The 24451-nt window shown below is 33.8% G+C and overlaps 1 protein-coding gene across 4 annotated transcripts in view; it reads left to right on the top strand.

The window, feature by feature from the left end:
• CDK8 (cyclin dependent kinase 8) overlaps window positions 1-24451 on the top strand; it is a 136091-nt gene that overhangs the window by 68079 nt on the left and 43561 nt on the right. For all 4 annotated transcript variants that reach the window (XM_045069518.1, XM_045069517.1, XM_004781478.3 and 1 more), the window contains exons 2-4: window positions 766-841; window positions 12435-12545; window positions 16987-17127. In XM_045069518.1, coding sequence (XP_044925453.1) covers window positions 766-841; window positions 12435-12545; window positions 16987-17127 — 328 coding nt within the window. The remainder of the gene's footprint in view (window positions 1-765; window positions 842-12434; window positions 12546-16986; window positions 17128-24451) is intronic.

Here is a 24451-nt window from a genome sequence, read left to right as displayed (position 1 = left end):
AGTAAAGGGGTCCTGGGTCAAAAGAGTTCAAGAATTGCTGTTCAGGCTTCATTCCAGTGGTGGTTCTTTTGAGAAGTTTTTGCTTAGGTCCTCTACCCGAGTGACCATTGAATAACCTCTGTGGTTTACACTTGCCCTATCATAGCACTTATCATACTGTACTGTGGTGTGTTAGTTGTTTATCTGTCTAGACCAGTAGATGCAGAAAGCTCTATAGAAGAAGGAACTCTGCTCCATCCCCAATACTGAACACAGTTCTGAATACGTAGTAAGTGCTCAATAAACCATGTTGAGTGACTCTCTTCGAAGGTATTGGGGGATATGAGGACTATAACTTGTTTGGAATTATCACCATTTTGTACTTTAGTGATACATTCATTTCTTAATTTTTTGACCCACCAATATCTGAAAGGGTTTTAGAAAACAAGTTGTGTATGTGTGTTTGTTGAGTGTTACAGCACACACACGAACACATACATATATAGAAAGGAAATGTATATATATTAGAACAGGAAGAACCTATTTCTAAGTCTTTGCCTTCCCAAACCATGGAGCCTTGGACAAATCTTTTTATTACTTTGAATCTGACTTTCCTCATCAAATAGTGGGATTGAACTAGATTATCCAAAACCTTTTTCCTATATGATATTCTGTGATTACATGTGAAAGGTATCAAAAATGTATTACGTGATTTATATTTATATTTTATTAAAAATGCACATACATTTAGTTTTATCCAATATTAAAATAACTTTGTTTTTACAGGAAAGATGATAAAGACTATGCTTTAAAACAAATAGAAGGAACTGGGATCTCTATGTCGGCATGTAGAGAAATAGCAGTAAGTGAAGTTCTTTTTATAATCATTATTATCAATTGACTTATGAGTGTCAACTATGTAGGTCTCTGAATTTTGTTTGTCACATATACACATTAATTGAAAGTTGGTAAATATTTTTCTTATTGACAATCTATAGAAAAATATGTTTGTTTCCTAAGAGAAGTAAAGGTGGCATGTAGTTCTAGCAGGAATAACTATGTAAATTCATTTGTTTGGGAGTGAGTCAAGATTAGTTGTTTATATAAATGTGTATTTTTCCAATAAATGTCACTAAATATTAAGGGTCCAGTTATTCATATTATTTCATTGGGTGCAATAAAAGTAAATGTGTATGAATCTATGTTAGTTCATTAAAATTAATATTCCTATTTTAATAAGATGAGATTGATGTCATTACTTACATGAACTTAAAATGAGATTGTATTATTTGATTTTCATTTTATCTGTTCATTTGAATATGTAAAATATGTGCTGTTTTCTTTTGGAAGCATAGCTTTCCATATGGTGTTAGCATCTCATTTTGATTCCAAAGGAAAACATTCATGTTAATGCATTACTAAATAATTATTCACACATTTAAACTGAGTATTACTTCCATGAGATTTTACTTCAGTTGTTACTGTTGTAACACTGTGGATCCAAATTTGTCTATTCTGACTTTAATCAAAATATTCTAGAATATGTATTAAAATCTTTGTTTTTGTCACTTTTAGCCCTTGTATCTGTCTACAGATAATAGGCTGTTGTGACCTGGATATATTAATTTAAATAATTTTACCCATTTAACATATTCTATACCACTGGGGTTTCTGTTAACAGCCATTTGTTGTGTATTATGTTAATGAGAACTAGAGTAGGTAAAAGTAAAGAAACAGAGCAAGTGAGAATCCCTGGCCTTAAATATTTACACACTGATGAAAGGCACTCCTAAATCTTACAGTAATAGTGTACGGGAACTAAAAAAAAAAGGGCACCTGGATGGCTCAGTTGGTTAAGCAACTGCCTTCGGCTCAGGTCATGATCCGGGAGTCTGGGGACCGAGTCCCACATTGGGCTCCCAGCTCCATGGGGAGTCTGCATCTCTCTCTGATCTTCTCCCCTCTCATGTTTTCTCTCACTCTCTCTTAAATAAGTAAATAAAATCTTTAAAAAAAAATAGTGTATGAAGAGCAATGATAGAAGTATATGGAGAGTGAGAAAATTACCCACATCTCTAACCAAGAGAATCAAGGAAGGTTGCAGGTTTTGGAAGACATGTAAGAATTAGCTCCATGAGGTGTGCATGGGTGGCTCAGTGGGTTAAGCCCCTGCCTTCGGCTCAGGTCATGGTTTCAGGGTCCTGGTATCGAGCCTGCCATCAGGCTTTCTGCTAAGCAGGGAGCCTGCCTTCCTTTCTCTCTGCCTACCACTCTGCCTACTTGGGATCTCTGTCTGTCAAATAAATAAACAAAATCTTAACCCCCCCCCCCCCAAAAAAAATTACCTCCATGAGGGAAGAGTAGAGGTGAGGTAGAGGGCATTCTTTCATAACCAAAGGTATGCCATGTTGGAAATTATATTTCAAGTAATTGGTAGATTTTTAATGTTCTTGAATCTAAAGGAAGTATATCTGTACCTTAACTATCAGTTCTTCAGTATCTACACTTCTACATGTTCTAATTAGTTTTGAAGAATTAAAATCCATTAAACTGTGGTTAGTGATGTTAGATGTCATGATGGAGATTACCTTTGGGGAGGGCCAGGGAGTGACAGAAGGGGGAGACAAGGGACCTTCAGGATTCTGTTTCTTGATCTTGATCTGGGTCTGGTTATGTTAGTTCACTATGTGAGAACTCACTGCGCTGTGCATTTATGGTTTTTGTGCTTCTCTCTTTATTGAACTTGGGCAAAGTGTTTTAAAAACAACTCATTCATTTTAGGAACAGGCATTCTTCATGTATATGTTAATAAGTGTAAATTCAGTTTGGCATAGAAAGAAATACAGAAACTTACTTTTAATGTGTTTGATTGTGGTTCTTCAATCTAAAGTGAGCAGAAATTTTTATTTTTGATGAAATTTACTAATTTTTCCTTTTTATGACTATTGATTTCTGTATCTGGCTGAATAAATCTTTACTTATGGTTGTGAAGAAATTTTCCTTTGTTTTCTTCTAAAAGCTATATAGTTTTGGTTTTGTTTTTTTATTTATGTATACTTAATTCATTTTTCTTTGTATAGGTGTGATGTAAGGTTTAAGCTTCTTTCCCACCTTAACCCCTATGAATGTACAGTTGTTGTAACATCACTTTTTAAAAAAGATTCTTCCCGATTGACTTTGTTTGGCATCTTTGTAAAAATTTAAGTGACTGTGTAAGTATGGACTATTTCTGGGCTCTATTTTGTTCCATCTTTGTCTATACTTATGCCATTATCAGGTCACTCTAGCTTTACAGCAAGATTTGAAGTAAGATTGTATATGGCTTCTAGCCTTATTTTTCTGTTTCAGGATTGGACTATTTTAGGTCCTTTGCATTATCATATAAACTTTTGAATCATCTTGTCAATTTTTATTTCAGTAATATGCCTGCTGGGATTATGGTTTGGATAAATTCAGGGAATATTGAAACATCCAAACCATGAATCTAAAAAGATATAGTTTCAGTTTTTAAGGTTTTCATTAATTTTCTCTACAGCATTTTATAATTTTTTAGTTGTAGAGGTTTTGTACACCTGTTAAATTCATTTCTAAAGAGCTTCATGTTTTCTGGCACTATTGTATATGGGATTATTTTTAAATTTTTAATTTAAAATTTTATTTCCCATGTGTTTGCTTCTATACTTAGAAATGGAACGTTAAAAAGAAAAAATAGAACTTTTAAAATATTGTACATTTTAGATACATATGTAAATTCACTGGCAGGTTTTGATGATACATGCAGATTTTCTGCAGAAATAATTATGTATGCAATTTAGAATAGTTTTCCTTCTTTCCATCTTTTTATTTTTATTTTTTTTTCTTTTTGCACTGGCTCAAGCCTTTCATATAATGTTGAAGAGTAATCAGGATGGATGTCTTTGACTTGTTCCCAATCTTGGTGAAAGTGTTTTTCAGTGTTTCACCATTAGGTAAAATGCTAACCATAGAGTTTTTTAATAGATGCTATTAGTTAGACTAAGGAAGTTCCTTCTGTTTTTTTTTGTAAGTGTATCAAATTTTTCTACATGTACCAAAATGACCCTGTAGTTCTCTTTTATTCTGATACATTGGTAGACTACATTGATTTGTAATGTTTATCCAGTTTTGCATTCTTGAAATAATTCTTGCTTTGTTATATATTGCTAGGTTTGATTTAGTAATATGTTGTTAAAGAGCTTTAAGTGTATGAATTTGAAGGATGTTGGTCTATAATTATGTTTCCTGTAACGTCTTTGTCTTTGGTATCAAGATTGTACTGCCCTCATGAAACACATTAGGCAGCCTTTTTTCATCTCCCATATTCAGACAGTTTCTATAAGATTGATAGTTTTTCTTCCTTAAATGTTTGATAGAATTCACCAACCAATATTATTTACTTAATAGGTAAAGAGCTTTTTAGATTTTATTTTTCATCTTGTGTTTGATATATTGTATTTTTTCTATAATTTGTCTATTGCATTTTTCTTTTTTTTTTTTTTTAAGATTTTGTTTATTTATTTATTTGACAGACAGAGATCACAAGTAGGCAGAGAGGCAGGCAGAGAGAGAGAGAGGAGGCAGGCTCCCTGAGGAGCAGAGAGCCCAATGTGGGGCTCAATCCCAGGCCCCTGAGATCATGACCTGAGCCAAAGGCAGAGGCTTTAACCCACTGAACCACCCAGGCGCCCCAATTTCTTTCTTTCTTTCTTTCTTTCTTTCTTTCTTTCTTTTCTTTCTTTCTTTCTTTTTAAGATTTTATTTAATTGAGAGAGAGAGTTAGGGAGAGAGCACGTGAACACAAACAGGGGGAGTGGCAGGGAGAGGGAGAAGCAGACTGCCCACTGAGAAGAGAGCCCAATGCATGGCTCAGTTCCAGGACCCTGGGATCATGACCTGAGCCGAAGGCAGACACTTAACTGACTGAGCCACCCAGGCACCTCTGTAATTTGTCTATCTCTAATTTGTCTATTTTGTTGTTGAATTTATTAGCACAAAGTTGTTCATAATATTCTGTTATCATTTCGCATCTATAGTTTCTGTGGTGATCTCCTATTTCATTGCAGGTTGTAATTTGTTTTCTGTTTATATCATTGATCTCTGTTCTTGTCTTTATTCTGTTTTTCCTTCTACTTTGGGCTTACACATCTCTTTTATCTTCTTAAGATGGAACCTTAGATAATTGATTTTAAATTATTCTTTTCAATAAGCAATTAAAACTATCAATCTTCCACTAAGCTGTGTTCTACTTGTATTCCATAAGTTTTGTTATATTGTATTTTCATTGTCATTTAGTACAGAATATTTTCAGTTTTCTTGTGATTTTTGTCTTTTATTCGTGGATTATTTAGAAATACATTGTTTAGGGGCACCTGGGTGTCTCAGTGGGGTAAGCCTCTGCCTTCTGCTCAGGTCATGATCTCAGGGTCATGGGATCGAGCCCCACGTCAGGCTCTCTGCTCAGCGGCCACCCCCCCCCCCCGCGTACTTGTGATATCTCTCTCTCTGTCAAATAAATAAAATCTTTAAAACAGTATATATATTATCTAATTTTAGGGGTGCCTGGGTGGCTCAGTTGGCTAAGTGTCTGACTCTTGATTTGGCCTAAGGTCATGATCTCAGGGTTGTGAGATTGAGCCCTGCATTGGGTTCCATGCTCATCCTGGATTCTGCTTGTCCCTCTTCCTCTGCTCCTCTTATCACAACGCACTCTCTGTCTCTCACACTCTCTCAAATAAATTAATTAAAATTTAAAACATATATATAGTTGGGGCGCCTGGGTGGCTCAGTGGGTTAAAGCCTCTGCCTTCGGCTCAGGTCGTGATCTCAGGGTCCTGGGATCGAGCCTCGCATCGGGCTCTCTGCTCGCCGGGGAGTCTGCTTCCCCCTCTCTGCCTGCCTGTGATCTCTGTCTGTCAAGTAAATAAATAAAATCTTTAAAAAAAAATGTGTGTGTGTGTGTGTGTGTGTGTATATATATATATATATATATAGTTATATATATATATAACTATATATATATATATAGTTAATTTTTAAACATGTATGGAATGGAACAGAAAACCCAGAAATGAATCCATAATTATATGGTCAGTTAATTTTTTACAAAGAAGGAATAAATATACAATTGAAAAAAGTCTCTTCAGCAAATGGTGTTGGGGAAACTGGAAGCTAAACTGGACATGCAAAAGAATGAAACTGGACCACTTTCTTTCACAATAAACTCAAAATGAATTAAAGACCTTATGTGAGATCTGAAACCATAAAAATCCTTGAAGAGAGTACAGGCAGTAATTTCTCTGTCATCGGCTATAGAAGCATTTTTCCAGATCTGTCTCCTGAAGCAAGAAATATGAAATCCAAAGTAATCTTTTGGGACAACATCAAAATAAAAAGTTTTTGCACGGCAAAAGAAAGAGTTAAAATTAAAAAGACAATCTACTTAACAGAAAAAGGTATTTGAAAATCACATATCTGATGCAGTGCTAGTATCCAAAATATATCAAGAACTGATACAGCTAAACACCCAAAAAACAAATAACCCAATTAAAAAATGCACAGAAAATATGAACATTTTTCCAAAGAAGACATCCAGATAGCCAATAGACACAAAAAAATGCCCAACATCACTCATCATAGGAAATGGAAATCCAAACTACACTTATACCTGTCAGAATGGCTAAAATAAAAAACACAAGAAATAACAACTGTTGGTGAGCTTGTGGAGAAAAAGGAACCCTGGAGCACTCTTGGTGAGAATACAAACTGGTGCAGCTACTGTGGAAAACAGTATGGATTTTTCTCAAAAAGTCCGAAACAGAACTACTCTACAGTTCAGTAATCACACAACTGGATATTTACCACAGAAATTCACAGGGATACATGCACCCCTCTGTTTATTGCAATATAACTTTTGATATCCAAATTATGGAAGCAGCCCAAGTGTCCACTGATAGATGAATGAATAGAGAAAATTGTGTGTGGGTGTGTGTGTGCGCGCGCACACGCATGTGCACACATACACACACAAAAATATTCAGCCATAAAAAAAGAATGGAATCTTGCCATTTGCAACAATATGGATGGAGCTAGAGAATATAATACTAAGTGAAGTAAGTCAGTTAGAGAAAGACAAATACCATATTATGTTACTATATAGAATTAAACAAAACAAGCAAAACGGGAAAGAGTCAAACCAAGAAACAGACTCTTTAACTATAGAGAACAACCTATTACTAGAGGGGAGTGGGTGGGAGGTGGATGAAATAGGGGGTGGGGATTAAAGAGTACACTTACTACCATGAGGAGCACTGAGTAGCATAGAATTGTTGAATCACGGATTTTACACCTGAAACTAATATAACGCTGTATGTTAACTATGCTGGAATTATAATTAGAAAACTTAATAAAATTTTTTTAAACATGTGAGTCTTTTGGGATAATTTATTGCTGATTGCTAATTTATTTCCATGTGGTCAGAGCAAAGAGATCCTATATTTTAGAGACATATACTGAAATATTTACAGGTGAAATCACGTCAGATTTATTTCAAAATAATCCAGGCTAAGGTGGGAGGATGGGGTACGAATGTTGATAAAATGAGATAGGCTGAGAGTGGATAATGATACACAGGGGTCTGTTTTACTACTCTATTTTTTTTTAAGATTTTATTTATTTAGTTGACAGAGATCACAAGTAGAAAGACAGGCAGAGAGAGAGAAAGGAGGAAGCAGGCTCCCTGCTGAGCAGAGAGCCTGATGCGGGGCAGTGGCTCAATCCCAAAACCCTGGGATCATGACCAGAGCCGAAGGCAGAGGCTTTAACCCACTAAGCCACCCAGGCACCCCTTACTATTCTATTTCATTTATGTTTAAAAAATTCTATAATAAAAAATCCAAAAGAAAAAAGTATACCGTCTCTTGGTACATCTTATCAGTCCTCTTCCCTCGTTAAGTCTTCCTCTGAGAAGTCCTTTTTACTCACCAGGCATCTCCTCTGTTCTCTTACAGTCTGCCCCCAGTTTGTTTTCTTTCATAGCACTTATAATAAATTATAAGGCGCTGCTTTTTGTTGGGTTCTGTTTTCACTACACTATAATATATTTCTTCACCAGCGTGTGCTAGGTGTGACACAGTCTTTGTTCAGTAAGTACTTGTAAAGGGCGGTGGGGAGAACTCCAAGCACTTCTCCTAAAGTTAAGAGCATTGCATGTCTTCATCCTCATTGTATTGTTTGTGGTTTGTTTTGTATTTCCAGAATTTCTTGCTAGGTAGAATCCCTTAAGCTTAGTGGTTTTTAAACTGTGCTTCAGTGGACGATCAGTATTCCAAGAGGCAGCCTTGTAGCTGGAATGAGGTAGCGAGGGGAGCAGAAGTAAAACTGCAGACTCTACTTTTAAAGTTCACATCTGTTTTAATCTAGGCATCTCAGGGTTTGTTTTTGGTTTTATTCTTAACAATTCGCAAGAATTTGATTGAAGAAAGCTTCCACAACTTTAACAAAATAATTGAAATAATTTTGAAATATTATTCTGTATACTGTTATAGTAATTTCAACTTATCTATCATTACACCCATGGCATAAATGTAGAATTTATTATTTTTGCCATGTTGTAACATTTTAATATTAGAAATCAGTGTTATTTTGAGAATATCAGAAGTTTTATATCCTATTTTCTCACTGGTCTAGGTGCTATTTATTGACAAGATACAGTTTTAAATGTTATTAATTTATTTTTTATTTATTTGTACTTTAAGGGTTGAAATTAAGTATGATATTGTATGGTACAACTGGAATGAATTAAGTTGATAAGAATGATGTATTAAGACATTTGTATTTTTAGTAGTACTCTTAGTACAGGAAATTAAGATTTTATTCCCAGTAGAATTAAAAGAATTTAGGTGATTTCTGTGATAGAAACCATTGCTTAAATTTATTCAAACCTTTTCTTTAAATTTTTTTTTTAACATAAAATCCTCAGAAAGACCAAAAAAAAAAAAAGGTATCTACATGCTATGGGCTGCCTCTGTGTGGTGATGAAATGCTGAAGTGCTTTTCATCAGCTAGGAGAACTTTGGGATGTTTCCACAGCGTCAGAGTACCAGACTCAAAGTACTGCCTGTAGCACTTAAAGTCCTGGCCAGATTACCGTGCTTTACCTAGCTTTACCACTTACCAGCTTTTAGGACTCAAGGCAAGTTACTTGATTTCCTTGTGTTCTCGTTTTCTCATTTGTAAAATGATAATAGTGTCTCATGGGGTTTATTGTGAGGAACTCAGCATACTTCTTTGGGCCCGATAAACTCTAGGTAAATATTAGCTACTCTCAATAAATCATCAGTTACCACTGCTGCAGCCACAGCATTAGGATTATGTGCTTACTTGCATTTGTTTCCCACTCGAAGACTTCAGCAAGTCTTAGCACATTTTATATGCCAGGACCTAGTGCATCTCCACAGTGGCTGGTGTGAAGGAGGCATTTGCTTAATGGTAGTCCTGCCAAATAGAGCCCAGCTCCCTGATTTTTTTGAAGTACTTCAATAAAAATATTGACTTAGACGTAATTCCCCACTGAAACTCAGTTTCCATCTCTAACCCCATACTGACCCATCTCCTGATAAATCTCCCCCAAACACCCAATATTAGAGTGTTTTACTTAGTAATAGTAATTATTTACTGTATTAGTTTGCCAAGGCTGCCAGAACAAAATACTATGAACTGGGTGACTTAAACAACAGAAACTTACTTTCTCAGAGTCTGCAGAGTTGGTTTCTTCTGCAGCTTCTCCTGAGTTTGCAGACAACCACCCTCTTGTGGCCTCTTCAGTGGCTGTCTATCTGTACAAGCTGCCCCAGTGTCTCTCTGTGTGTCCTTACCTCCTCCTCTTAGAAAGTCACCATTCAGATTGGATCAGGGCCACCCTACTGACCTTATTTTAGCTCAGTTGCCTCTATAAAGGCCTTGTTTTCAAATACAATCACATTCTGAGGCACCGGGGGTTAGGGCTTCAGCAAGAATTTGGGGAGATTCAGTCCATAACACTTAATTATTTAGTTATGATTATAATTACTTATAATAATGATAGTTCTTACTGTTAATATATTATTAAATCATTACCCTGGAAGATTTGTTGCCTGACTAGTCAGCTGGATGGTTTAAAAATAGAAGAGGACTAGCTTTTTTAAGACGTAGATTTTTTTGAAGAAGTGGAATAAGGTTTTATGATAAAAGCAGTGATCTTAGTCCACAGATCAGAAGCAAAGGGTGTGTTGTATGATGCCTTTTAATTTGTATATATTGTTTATTCACAAATTCATTATTCACCAAAAACTTAATGAGTGCCTACCAGGTGCCTGGACAGGGTGCTAGAAGGTAGCAATCGTGAGCAAAACATGTAGCTGCCATTGGCCAGTTCACAACCTAGTATATACTTAAAATACCTGTGCCTCTGGAATGTAAGGAGAAATAGTCCCCCAGTGTATTAGGTCTTAGAAAGTGTTGATATTTGGGGCACCTGGGTGGCTCAGTCTCTGCCTTCGGCTCAGGTCATGACTATGGTTGCGGGATTTAGCCCTGCATCGGTCTCCCAGCTCAGCCGAGAGCCTGCTTCTCACTCTCCCCCTGCCTGCCTCTGTGCCTGCTTGTGCTCTCTCTCTCTCTGTCAAATAAATAAAATCTTTAAAAAAAAAAAAGTGTTGGTATTAGACCTTAGAGTGCTGACTTTGTACTTTAAAAGCCAATTAATTAATTTTAAAAGCATTAAAATCCTGATTTAAACCACTACCTAGCACTGTGATCATGAGCAAATTATTTAATCCCCTCAAACCACTATTTCCTCATTTATGAAATTAGAAGTAATGTAAATATTTCATAGGGTAATTCATGATTCAGTGACATAATGCATGTCATATGTTTTGCACCATACTTGGCACTTACGAAGAACTTAATAAAATGGGTGCTGCTGGTTTTGTTTTTTGGGTTTCTTTTTTTTTTCCAGTATAGGAGCTAAGTCTTATCTTGGAGGTGAAATTGAGGAGATACTAAGAATAGCTTTATATGTAGGTTTCTAATAATTGGAAAGAACTTTTGCCAGAGCTTTGGAGTCTGTTATAATTTCTACCATGACAGTTTCCAGAAAGGATTTGAAATAGTGCCTGAGAAGTGTGTTCCAATCATGAGGTAATGGAGAAAACACTGACCCAGAACTAAGATGAACTTAGCACTGGGTTTAGCTCTGGAGCCAGCTGGATGATCCTGGGTAATCCCGAAGTCTAGACTTTCCCTATCAGATTCTTTGCCTTCTTTATTAATTAGGAAATGGTTAATCTTAGATACTGACCTTTAGGTTTCTAAAGCTTTGTGTATAATCTCTGAAGTCTCGTAAGTTTGGAATTATATTCTAAAAGCAGAAATCTATAACTTGAATTTAATCTTCCTCCTGAATAAAGTAATTATCACTTTCCAGAGAATAATGATTAATATAAATGAGTATTTAATAGATAGTCCATTCATAGTCTTTCCTTGGCTGAATTCATTTCAGAGTCCCTAATATATTGTTAACATTGCATTTATATTAATTCTTGTTTTGGTAGCAGTGTTCTTATAAAAGGTACTAAAGTCATAAGTTCTAAAACCTTGACTTTCTCACATGGCTGTCATGTATTTGGAAAACATTTGGAAGGCACTGTGTAACTCGGTTTTAACTGATAAAGACATAGTATCAGGCTTCATGAGAAATTTTTTTCTTGACAATGTTACTGCTGTTGTTCCTTTTTTTTTTTTCTTGGCAGAGTAGGAATAGTTTTTAACTGATGGATTATTAGGCCCACTTTGGTTAATAAATGAGAATGAAATAAGGCAATAAAAGATTTTAAATAGAATGTCCTTCTAGGAAATGAGAAAGGTTAAGCCATAAAAATGTGTTCTGCTTAGATGCCTCTGTCTGTATAAGTTCTTTATTTTATTAAATGTTTATAAAATCTTAATCAACTACATAATTTAGTGCCTAAAAAAATAGATGCTATATCTCACAGAATTACAGATTTTAATTTTCATCTGATATTTGATATTGACAAATGTTATATTATCTAATGTTGCAGTTAGTTTTTTAAAAGCTATTGAATTGTACACTTAAAATTGTTAAACGGTGATTTTAATGTATATTTTATCACAATTAAAAACCAAAACAAAAGTAAAAACCAACTAAACAATAACAACAAAATAGATTTACTCAGTTATATCTTCTCAGTATCTTTTCTCCAGAGTTTTTCTGCATTTGTTACTGAAGCATATATCTGGACACTTCCAAAATAGTGTGGGTACTTACTAGATTTTTAGGATTGATTACCATTGGGTTTGTATTTCTGTGCATTACAAATGTATGATTTACTTAACATTATTTTCATGGCAAAGATTTTTAATTGCTCTTCCTTGTTTTGCAGTTACTCCGAGAGCTTAAGCATCCAAATGTCATCTCTCTTCAAAAGGTTTTTCTGTCTCATGCTGATAGGAAAGTATGGCTTCTGTTTGACTACGCTGAACATGACCTCTGGGTAAGGTGAATTGCTGGTAGACATCGAGCCATTGGTTTCAGTCAGGGATTAAGAGTGACTAGAAGCAATTTTAATTTATCTTAATTTGAGATTTACATTTTAAAAAGAAAAGTAACCTCATAGAATATGATTGATGGATTACCAAGTCTAGGGTATTTTGCTTTGTATTACTACATTTTGATCTTATCAGTGTAAACTTTGTAACATGCTACAGAAAAATAGTACAATCTGAAGAGTATAAGAATAAGAGTTATTTAGTATTGTTTCCTAGCTGTAGATTTTTGATAAAATTTTAAAAAGTAACTAATAGCTATTTTGTTATAGAATTTTAAAAGCAGCATGTTTCCTTTTACTCTATAAAGGAATATAAAATGAGAAAGTGTTATCCTTATATAGGAGGATAAATATGTTATATTTGGAAGACTAGACTGAGACTTAATGGTTTTTGTCTGTTTTTTGTCATATAACATTTTGTCTATTTGTTTTTTGTCATATGACATTAAGCAAGTCTCTTAATGGCTCTGAAGTTGCAGTTCCCCCAAACCCATTTGTGAAATGTGGTACTTTTCCTACTTTTTTACAGGATTTTTCTGAAGAGCAATTTTATATTTGAAAAACTTGATAAACTAAGTGTACTATACAAATGTAACATACTATTAATCATTTATTGAATATTTTTCATATTTAATACTCCATGTTCTAATGCATTTCTTATTTCCATCAGCAGAAGTTCAGTGTTGTACTTACTTGAATTGGGCATGTTCTTGTATAGGAAGAATTCTTTGTGGAAGAGAGCTCCTAATTAAATCCTTGAAGATTCTCAAAGTCAAGTAATTACAATCTCTTAGATTAGTTTTATTAGGTTAGCTAATACAATGACAAAAATGATGTTATATTGATAAAAATTATTATTAAACTGAGAATTTAAATTTATCTTAGCAAAATAGCTGAATTACAAACAGCTAACTCAGTATTTGGCATTTACTCACTAGATAGTTTTTAAAATTGGTATTTACAGAAGTTTTGGGTAACTATAAAATTTACTCCTTTATGTTCTTTGGAAGTCTGAAATGCCATCTTGGGGATAAGAGTTTATCTATGTATCTAAAGAAAATAGCAGGATAGCCAAAATAATTTTGAAATATACTCACAAAACTTATATCCTGATCAGTCTTGTGTAAAGAAAATGTTAACACAGACTACAGTTTAGAAAATAAAGCGAGTGAACAAAAACTCAATATTACATTAAGTTAATAAGTACTTCATTTCTGTGATCTGTATTTTTTCTAGTATTTAATAAGTAATTTAATAAGATCTTTAAGTATTTCACTGTGTTTTGTATACTGTTCTATATTTATATTTATATATTGGTTGTGCATTTATTGAAGTAAATGCCAGAGAAAACATATATACAGATCTTCCTTGACTGACATGGGGTTACATTCTAGTACACCCATCACAAACTGAGAATCTCATTAAGTCAGAAATACATTTAATATACCTGACTGACCTATGGAACATCACAGCATAGCCTAGCCTACCTTAAACGTGCTGAGAATGCTTATTATCAACCTCCAATTGGACAAAATCATCTAACACCAAGCCTATTTTATCATAAAGTGTTGAATATCTCATGTTAGTAATTGAATACTGTACTGAAAATGAAAAACAGAATGGTTGTATGAGTATGGAATGGTTATAAATGTATGGGTTGTTTACCCTTACTGACTGGGTATAGTAGCTGCCCTTGCCTGGAGTCACAAACGAGTATTATACTGCATGTCACCAGCCTGGGAAGTGATCAAATTTCAGAATTCCAAGTATGGTTTCTGCTGAATGCTTATTGCTTTTACTCCGTCATAAAGTCAAAAATCACAAGTTGAACCATAGTAAACCGGGACCACTGATACTGCTATGCAAGGGATCATAATCTTCTGGCTCAATTTTAAATATCTTTAAAATTTATATTTTTCATTCAGCTGTAGTTTCTAAATATAAATACAAAATTTTGAAATAAAACTAGTACAAATTCTAGTAAAATTGCTCAAAAATAAGTTTGCCTTCTAAAAATAGTACATTAGTTTTAAACTCTTCTGCTAATTTCTAGAACTAGCCTCATTTGCATAATTTTAGCTTAACAGATTTCAGAAATTGAAACTTACATGGGTTTCATATAGTTTCAGATTTATAAGAAATATTTTTGCTCTGTAGATTCCTGTTTCCCATGAGTAAATGCAGTTTGATTCAAATTGTTTTTATGTTATCTGGAAGGAATTGCTTTTGAACTGAAAATAGACACCAAATTTTCTGTTTTATGAAACTATTGTCCAAAGTCAATGCTGGTTGTAAATATTTTTGTTGTTGTAGCTTCTCTTCTTTTAAAATAAATCTAATCAAATCAAAGTGGGATTCTGTTAATAAAAAATTTGTTAAATTAGGGTGGCCAGTATTGAATTGAATACAAGGCTAACATGAAATCAAATTATATGACCCAAATTTATGAGAAATTTCTAGTCTGTTTTATAAATATGATTTGTAATAAAATGTGATTTATAATAATTGAACATAAGAGATAGTATTATATTCAATATAATTCCTAGCAGGCTAGTATGTGATATCTAATTTTATATGTAGGTATAAATAATTATACTTTTACAAATTATGCTGCACTGTTGCCAGATGTGTGTATATGGTCATCATTGGCTTTGTTGTCATCTTAATAATATTCATTGAAGTCAAGTAAGTACTTTTAATGTTCATTTTAATAAAAATCAAATAATTCACTTTACTAAAACCTCCTTTATCCATTTTATTTTCTTATTTTAATTGGAATATTGAAATGAATTAGCTGGGGTAAGGTGGCAGAGTGTAACAAAATAGCCCCAGTAAAAAAAGTCATTAAAAAAAAAATCCCTCAGATGTTGGTGAAATTTCATGATAATAACACCACATATTTATTATATAGCCTTGAAATAAAAATGAAGGTAAGAGATTTCCCCAGTGTAGTTTTTTGTAGTTATAAAATATTAGTTTAAAAAAAATGTATTTTGTTAAAACTTAATGAAAGTGTTAACTGAAGAAATGCCTATGGCATCATTTTTTTAACCTCCCCTACATATTATTCTTACTCTGGAAAATTTTAATTTTTAAAAATATATATTTTAATATATTTTTATTAAGCTCCAGAGAACCACTAGCCCTTATTAAGGTGAACAGACTTTATTGTCACACCATTTCTTGGGATAGGTGACAGAACATTCTAGATTATTGAGTTGTAGCTCTATTTTATTTGACTGTTTTTAAATACTTTGGAAAAATAACTGAGAAGAAAATTAAAATTGTGTAATGCTGCTGTTAAAGTATAGATGAATCATACTATATGCATGTCAACTGATATATTTTATCTTCCCACCAGGTAGTCTTTGCTATATATTTTTTCTTTGGAAAATAAAACTCCTTCAATCATTAGTTACTAGTTATTTCTTATCAATGTTCCACTTCTTATATCATCAGAAAATAGGAAGCAAAAATGTTGACCTCTAATATAAAATAAGTCACTCTTAATTATGTTTATTAATTTCAAGAATATGCTTAATATTCACTCAGAATTACTGCTCAAGAGTCTGTTCATGTTCACATGAGGTGCCAGGTATATACCTATGTTTTACATACAGCAGAATTGACTTCAGCTGAATTATAGGTGTTCGTACAGTTTAAATGTGCTTTAATTAAAATGAAGAAACCTGTCAAGAGAGTTTGAAACATTGGATCTTGTTTCTGTTGGGGTACCTTAATTTTTAAGTGATTTTTCTGTTTATAAAATGGTATTGTGTTTTACCAGATGTCCACTGATACTATTTCTGGAAAACTTTCAATGGTTAGTACAGGCTGTTTTTTTTCTCATCTGAATCTTTCATGTTTCTAAATATTTTTCAGTCTGAACTGGTCATTTACATGTTATTTCTTTATGCTTCTGTGTATTTTACTGAAATAATTTTCCTGTTTGCTTTGTTTATAACTCATGTATTATAAATAGGTACCACATCTATGCTGTGTCAGCCAACCCAGTTGTTCTGTTTTTTCTTTCTTTTCATTTAATCACTACAGATAAAAAAGATTCTGTTCTTGAAAATTTCCACCAGGTAAACAGGGATTGAGTATACTCTGAAAGTAATTTTTAATTATGCTTTCAAAATAAAATCACATTATTCTCTGCTTCTCTGTTGCAGTCATTTATTTTCTGAGACATGATTATATGCTTAGGAAATGAAACTTTAGCTCTAAATTTTAATTTATGTTACCCAGCAGAATCTAAGGTTATATTTTCAGTATCTTTGGGAATCCCTGAGTGTTTCTTTTTCTGGCAGGAATATATTATACATCAAATTATCTTTCCCTCTTTTCTTTTTTAAGCTTCTGGTGATATTTTTCTTTCTTTCAGCATATAATCAAGTTTCACAGAGCTTCTAAAGCAAACAAGAAGCCAGTTCAGTTACCTCGGGGAATGGTGAAGTCACTATTATATCAGATCCTAGATGGGATTCACTACCTGCATGCTAACTGGGTGTTGCACAGGGATTTGGTAAGTTGATGTAGTTAGGTCTAAGCTAGAAAGATGCCTTTATAGTTGGATGATTTTCTAGTTGTCTCTAGATATTAGTGCTGCATTGACCTCCAAACCTTACAGAGGGAGTGAGGGTGCTATAGTCTCATAATATAGTCTAGCGTTGTGCTGTTTATATGATACATCCTACTTCTCGGACATTCCCTGGCCGACACTTACTGAAGAAATGAAAGAGGGCACATTTATTTTCCTAAGCTTTTGTTTGCTTTTAAGACTGTAAATGAAGTATTGGCTTGCTTGATTATTAGGTGCTAGGCAAACTCTAGAAATTGATATATTTATGAATAACTTGGAAATGAAATTTTTGGAGCTTATTATATACTAAGTTACATATTAGAAGAGGAGATATTAATTCAATCTGCTGATTTTTTTAAGCCTCACTATATTAGTAGCACATTTATTAATTGTAATCGAGTAACTTATTCAGAAGCCTTGCCATGAAAACAGAAACAAAAACAAAAGAAACCTTGCCATGTTAAGATACATTGAATTTTTAAGAATTTGGAAGCTTCAGAAATTGGCTTACTTATTTTTATTTTACATGACAGAATAATTTATGCCTTTTTAAAACCCATCTAGGATAAAGATGTTCATTAAATTGTGCATTGTTCATTAATCTTCATGGATGTAAATTTAAATCTCAAATTCCCCTTATTGCATAATTATATTGTGCTTTTCTTGTTCTTTTCTTTGTAAAGGTGATAACTACAGTAAAATTTATAACAATGCCTTCATTCCAAACAATTATAAACACAATGCTGGAACTGGTGATTTGGTCTCTAGTTACATGTGTTACATTGGAAAAAACCCTGTAGACTTTGAGGCAGAGCTGATCTGCCCCTTGTACATATTCTTTCCAAGCTGCTGTGTATTCAGTTCCTTCCAGTGTCATAATTTCTGGTTCTTTCTTCTGTCTTCAATAAATCTCCTTTCAATATGTTTAATGGTATTTATTTTATCTGTAGTTCTCATACCTAGAAAGCATTTAGACTGGGACCAATAACATCAGAAATTTGGTTGAAAGAACTTCTTTATTTTTAATACTACTGGAAAATTCATAGTTGATATATGTAACAGAAGTAGGACAAATCCATTGACTCTTTATGAATCTGAAAATGAGGGGCTTCTGGATGGCTCAGTCATTAAGTGTCTGCCTTTGACTAAGGTCATAATCTCAGGGTCCGGGGATTGAACTCCACATCAGGTTCCCTGTTCAGCAGGGAGACTACTTCTCCCTCCCCCTCTCTCTGCTGTTCTGCCTGCTTGTGCATGTGCGCATGCTCTCTTTCTCTCTTTGTCAAACAAATTTAAAAAAAAAATTTATTTTTTCAACCTTTATGGATGGAGTCAACTTAGGGAAAAATTACTACTTTTGAGCTACTGACCTTTCTTTATGATCTCTAAAAGAATAAAATCTGGCAAAAGGGCATTTTCCCCTAATTATGCTGAGATGACACAACATTTTCTTTTCATAGTAAGTTATTTTTCATCATTAAAATATGTTTATTAGATGAATACAGATAAACAAACCAGTACTTAAATTGTTAATGTATAATATACTTAAACCACTTACAGTAATATTAACTATAGTAATGAAGATAATTATAAAGTTTAATTTTTAAAAATTTCTCTTTTGGGATAGCTCTTTCTATTGGTGCAGCCTAAATGAGTTCTCTTTGACCCAGGGATGGTGTAGGACATGTCATTTCAAAGTACTCTGTCTATTAGTGGTGTGCCAAGAGGTGGGGGCCAGGGGAAGCAGTGCATTCTAGATTGCAGTAAGAGAGGGACACACTCTCTGGAGATGATTTAAAAATAATAATGAAACAGATGAAAAGTAGTTATTTTCAGTGTATTGTCACCATATGCTGGCAGTTGTGAACAATATCAGTGATAAAATATCCCTGTACACAGAGCAAACCACTCCCACTCCTCTACCCCCTTTATATGCCACTGTTATCTGTTTAGTAGTCAGTTTATCCAAAATATTTTCTAAACTGTAATATATTATTTGTGTCATGCTTCCTTTTTGATTTCTCCATTTGGAGTGAGAGTTCCTGTATCATCTGTGTGTGACTCCTTACACCTAACTCTTCTGTGCATCGCAGGCCCACAAGGGCGCACTGAACCATTGTGTCATTAAAGTGGTCACCTCTGCCCCCAGTCTGGATCTTACTGGGTCAGGTGCTTACCACTTGAATTTGTTCTCAATTTTTAAAGAAATACTCGTTATCGAGTTTTGTTTTGTTGTTTTGTTTTTAAATGTACCCACCTTCTGCTAACTGAAAAATAGATTTTGGAGTTTTGAGGCCATGATGTTCAACTATAGTTACATTAGAAATTCATACATGAATGCTACTTTTTTTAATATATGAATCTCCAATGTAAAAAAGTATTTACTTTCAAGATGTTTTTCAGAAGCTGTATGTCTTTTTAAACTCTTTGTTATTATTTGCAGGTGAGATATTTACCCTGTAAGAATAAATATAATTAATAGTTCATTTCATTCCTTGCTTCTTTTCATTCAGGTTTAGATGAAATGTGGCAATATATATTGACCTTAGAAGACCTATATAGATTTCTAATTTACGAATTGAACTAGTTGGTTGAGTTGCTAACTTGCCAAGAAAAACATCATACTAAGATGGATAATAGGCACAGACTCCCTAAAAACATCATTTTAATAATGCCCCAGAATGTTACTGAAGCTTTTGCTTAAGAAATTGTCTTCATTATTAATAGACCTACTGATTTGAGGTGATAGAGTTACGAAGTTCTTTGATACATGAAGCTGAACTTTAACAATTAATAATCCTATTTAGTAAAGATTAATTTGTCACTGTTAACTTTCACATAGTAGCAGATCTGTAACTGGGGTTATCATCCATGGTGGGAAATAGAGATTTAATAATTCTGAAACTCTGGTTGTACTGAAGTTGGTAATAAATGCATGTGTGTGTGGCTGTTTTAAGAAGAATGGGCCTGAAAGAAAACACATGCAATATTTATTTTTGTGGTATAACTTATGATCTAAGCCAAATTTTTTTAGTTTTAGAACATTAAAATATGTATGTATAAGTTGGTTTGCTTTTACGCTTAATCTGTTTGCTGTAAGTAGAGATAAATTCCTTCTTTCCTTGGTTAGGATTCTCCAGAGAAACAGTGTGTGTGTACACACACACACATATATATACACACAGAAAGAGAGAGAAAAGTTTATTTTAAGGAGTTCCCTCGGGCAAATTGTGGAGGCTTGGTAAGTCCAGAAAGTGCAAGATAGGCGAGAAGGCTGGAGACTAAAAGGAAGAGTTGCCGTTAAGTCCATGGCAGTATGCTGTCAGAGTTTCCTCTTGTTCAGGGGAGATCAGTCTCTGTTCTATTAATGTCTTCAACTGATTGAATAAGGCCCATCAATGTTATGGAGAGTGAGCTGCTTTTCTCAAAGTCTACAAATTTAAATGTTAATCTCATAAAAAAATGCCTTCACAGAAACATTCAGAAAAATGTTTGACCAAGTATGTGGGCACCATGACCCAGCCAAGCTGACGCAAAAAATAACCATCCTATACGAACGAGTAAACAGAGGCACAAAGTTGAAACAATATGGAACCATATTTTTTTAACCACCAATTATCTCCTTATATAAAATAGGAGTGTTGGGCTAAGGAATATTAAGATATTTTACCTGCTACTAAATCTTAATGAAAACTTCAAATAAAGATACTATTTAAATGACTCAAAATAAGGAAAGGTTTGAAGTCTTATTATTCTGATTGGGTTGAGTTTGGTGGTTTTTCTGAGCACAAATAAAGAGATAGTAAGCACCAAAATCACATTTGATACTTTTTGTGTAGAAGCCAAAGTTTGATTTGGCAATGGTGTCTGAAGTCTTTCTTCTGAAATGGTAGTCCTCTTTGACTGAGTAAAGCACTTTGGCAAGGCCATGAGAAGCTGTCACTACTAGTGCCTCTACTATGACCATTTTAGGACACCAGCCACCCGGCCAGTTAATTCTCTTATCTGCCCTCTTTCAGTAAAAATGAATATTTTTGGTATATAACCTTCTAATTTTAGAATTGGTTTTTTTGTGCAGTTGAAAATAAATTTCAAATTCAGGCTGTTATCTGTTTGTTTGTTTTAAATGAGAAGAAGTCCATGAGTAGATTAAAATTTAAAAATCTCTGCATGCCGGTATTTGTGAATTGAAGTGAAAGCTAGTTACAATCTTTTTTTTTTTTTTTTTTTTCCTTCTTCTCACTCTGTATAGCTACTTCCAGCTAACTCAAAGGTTGCCCTGCCTACCTGAATCCTTTCTTCTCTTCATCTGTGGTGTTTAAAATTCTTTTCATCCTCTGAAGCTCTGTTCCTACTACCTCAGCAAAACAGCCCCCCCCCCCATCACTGGAAGTGAGTGGAAGTGAGAATGTGTACATCTAAAGTCCTATAGCAGCTACTTTGAACTATCAAGGGCACTTAAACTAGTTTTGGTAATAAGTTCTTTATTTGATTATAAATTCCTGAGGACAAAGACTGGCTTAATTTGTATTTTTATCCCTCCCAGTGCCTAGCAAAATACACAGAGTATACAATACTACTTATATTTGTTGAATGAATAAACTAGCTCATTTGTAACAGAAACAAAGTGGCTTCCAAGGTGATTCTCCATAGGTTGTTTCTGCTACCTGATGTTTCTCCTACTACTACTCTGTTACATTTCTTCTTTTGACCTGCCCTCTTAGCTCTGCTATGGTTTACTGCAGTGGAGCAGTGCAAAATATCTCTTAATACTATTTTTTTAGTTCATTCCAGTGGCCTCCCTCTTTCTACCTAAAAGAACTAGACTCTTATCTGTCAGTCCAAAGACCATTCAGCCAATGGTATTGATCTGTTAATTTCTTTTTTTTTTTAATTAAAATTTTTTTCAGTGTTCCAAAATTCATTGTTTATGCACCACAGTGAAACCTGTTTCACCTATTTTTTCATGTTTTGATGTAATATATTTTTTCCAATGTTTTCCTTTAATCTTAACATAAGAAAATCTCCATCATAAGTCCCTTACTTTTTTCAAACACATCTTAAAAGTCCCTTTTGTGCGAATTATACTTTAATTGTAGATAAGGCAGCAGTACCTACCTTCTGAACATAGCAGCTATTCTGAACTTGAAACTCTCATATTTCACTGTTTTACCATAAGTGAGCAGTTCATTACTAGTCACGATGTAAATACTTTAATTTCTAGCTAATATTTATTCACTTTTAGTTTTTTAGTGCATTCAGTGTTGGTTGAATTTTATGCTTTTGGCTGAAAATGCTCATCCAGCCATATAAGACCACAGAAATGATTAACACTTAAATCAGACTCTAAATATTAACGACTTGGGCTTTCAACACATTTGCTAAGGAACATAGGAAAGTAGTTACTATGATTGGCCAATGTACCATTAATTTTTGTTAAGTATATAATAAGTTCTCATGTGGTCATTAATGTGTTCCACTTTTTTTTTTTTTGAAAAAAACTGATAAAGTTCATTTTAATTATTAGTTTAATGGTTTTATCATAGAGGTATTTAACTTGGAACTACCAGACACATAATGTTGCACTAAGTGGAGTGTAATATTAAGTGAGAGATACTGTAACTTTTCACCATAGCTTTTTTTTTTTAATTCAAGCTGAATTACAAGGCTATATATGAAGTTTGTTTTGTTGGAGTATTGCATCTATCAGCTGTAATTACTCTTGCCTGAAACTAATTCAAAACTGTTTTTTATGCTACAGTAAAATTTCTTAGAAAATAAATCTCTACAGAGATTTCCTTTAGGGCTATGCCAGTAGAGATGTGCTACTGTGAGAAGTGTATCATGTGAGAAATAGTTCAGTGGGCTACTCTATATACATATTTAAAAGAGGCTTAAGCCATTTCAAAGCTTTAATCTGACTTAAAAAAATCTGATAGTGCTGTTGCCCTGCAGTTAATTATAATTATCTCCAGTAACTTGGAATCATTTGGTGGGGCTTCAGCTGTCCTTAGTGAAGGATGGGTTGGTTTCCTAGCAACCATCGAATAAGATCAAAATCTCTGAGTGAGCCAAGCACTGAAACTCAATTTCAGAGGGCCTTCTTTATCAAGGCATTTTATCATGTATTGATGGTAGCATGATGAATTATGGGGGTATTCTGGGTCTGATTCTCTTTATTTGAGTGAAAGATTGCCTGGTTTATTGGTTTTGCTTACCAATACTAATATTTGCTCATGGTGATACGGTTTGTTTTAAGGTTTGTTTTATTGTCTCTTGAATTCTGTCACTAATAAGTGAAAAAAACTGAGAGGCAAAGAGGTTAAATGACTTGATTCTGGTTACTTGGAGAATGGTAAAACAGCTGGATCACTAAATGTAAAAATTTTTCTTCTAGGTCAGTGATTTTTAAATTGCTGGTTGTAAGCCTTAAGTGAATTAAGAGAGCAGACAATACAACTAGCCTTTTTATTTTTTATTTTTTTAACGAAACAATTAAAAACATCAGTACATTATGTATTAAGGGCAGTTACTTGTTTCACTTATATATGTTTATATGTGAATTTTGTCATTTAATATTAAATTATTTTCTTCCTGTGAGTAGTCTTCAGAAAAGTTTGAAAGCCACTGCACTTTACTATTTCTTGAAAGGTATTTGATACAGTTAGGAAGATAAGAAAAAACTTACTCAAATCTTTAGAAAATACTTGGTCCCAAATTGTAAGTACTTAAATGTTTTACACAAACTTCTTGACAGTGATGTTTAAATAATTTTGAATAATAGCTGCCTTTAGGGAATACATTTTTCTAAGTAGGGTTTATTTATGGGTGGGAGAATTCTTGGCAATTTTCACTTTCTTCCTTTAATAACTTCTAAATTGTCCGAATAGTTTGCAGTTAACATATATTATTGATATAATCAGTAAAAAGTATTCTATCTAGACTAGAAACTGAGGAAAATGTATAGTTAGGCTGTTACTAAAGTTCACACATGGTATTCAGTGTGGCTTAGGGTGTTTTTATGTTGTTAAAGATGATGCTGTTAAAAAAAAAAAAAGGAAAAAAGAAAATATGTCCATACCTTTCTGTCTGTCTAAAAAGAAGGGCCAGGGGGCACCTGGGTGGCTTAGTGGGTTAAAGCCTCTGCCTTCAGCTCAGGTCATGATCCCAGGGTCCTGGGATCGAGTCCCACATCGGGCTCTCTGCTCAGCAGGGAGCCTGCTTCCTCCTCTCTCTCTGCTTGCCTCTCTGTCTACCTGTGATCTCT

The sequence above is a fragment of the Mustela putorius genome, unplaced genomic scaffold (assembly GCF_011764305.1).
Source record: "Mustela putorius furo isolate JIRA1106 unplaced genomic scaffold, ASM1176430v1.1 tig00003942_pilon_pilon_pilon, whole genome shotgun sequence".
NCBI lineage: Eukaryota > Metazoa > Chordata > Mammalia > Carnivora > Mustelidae > Mustela > Mustela putorius.
Note: the sequence above shows the minus strand (reverse complement) of the source record. Positions and strands in the feature narration are given on the sequence as shown.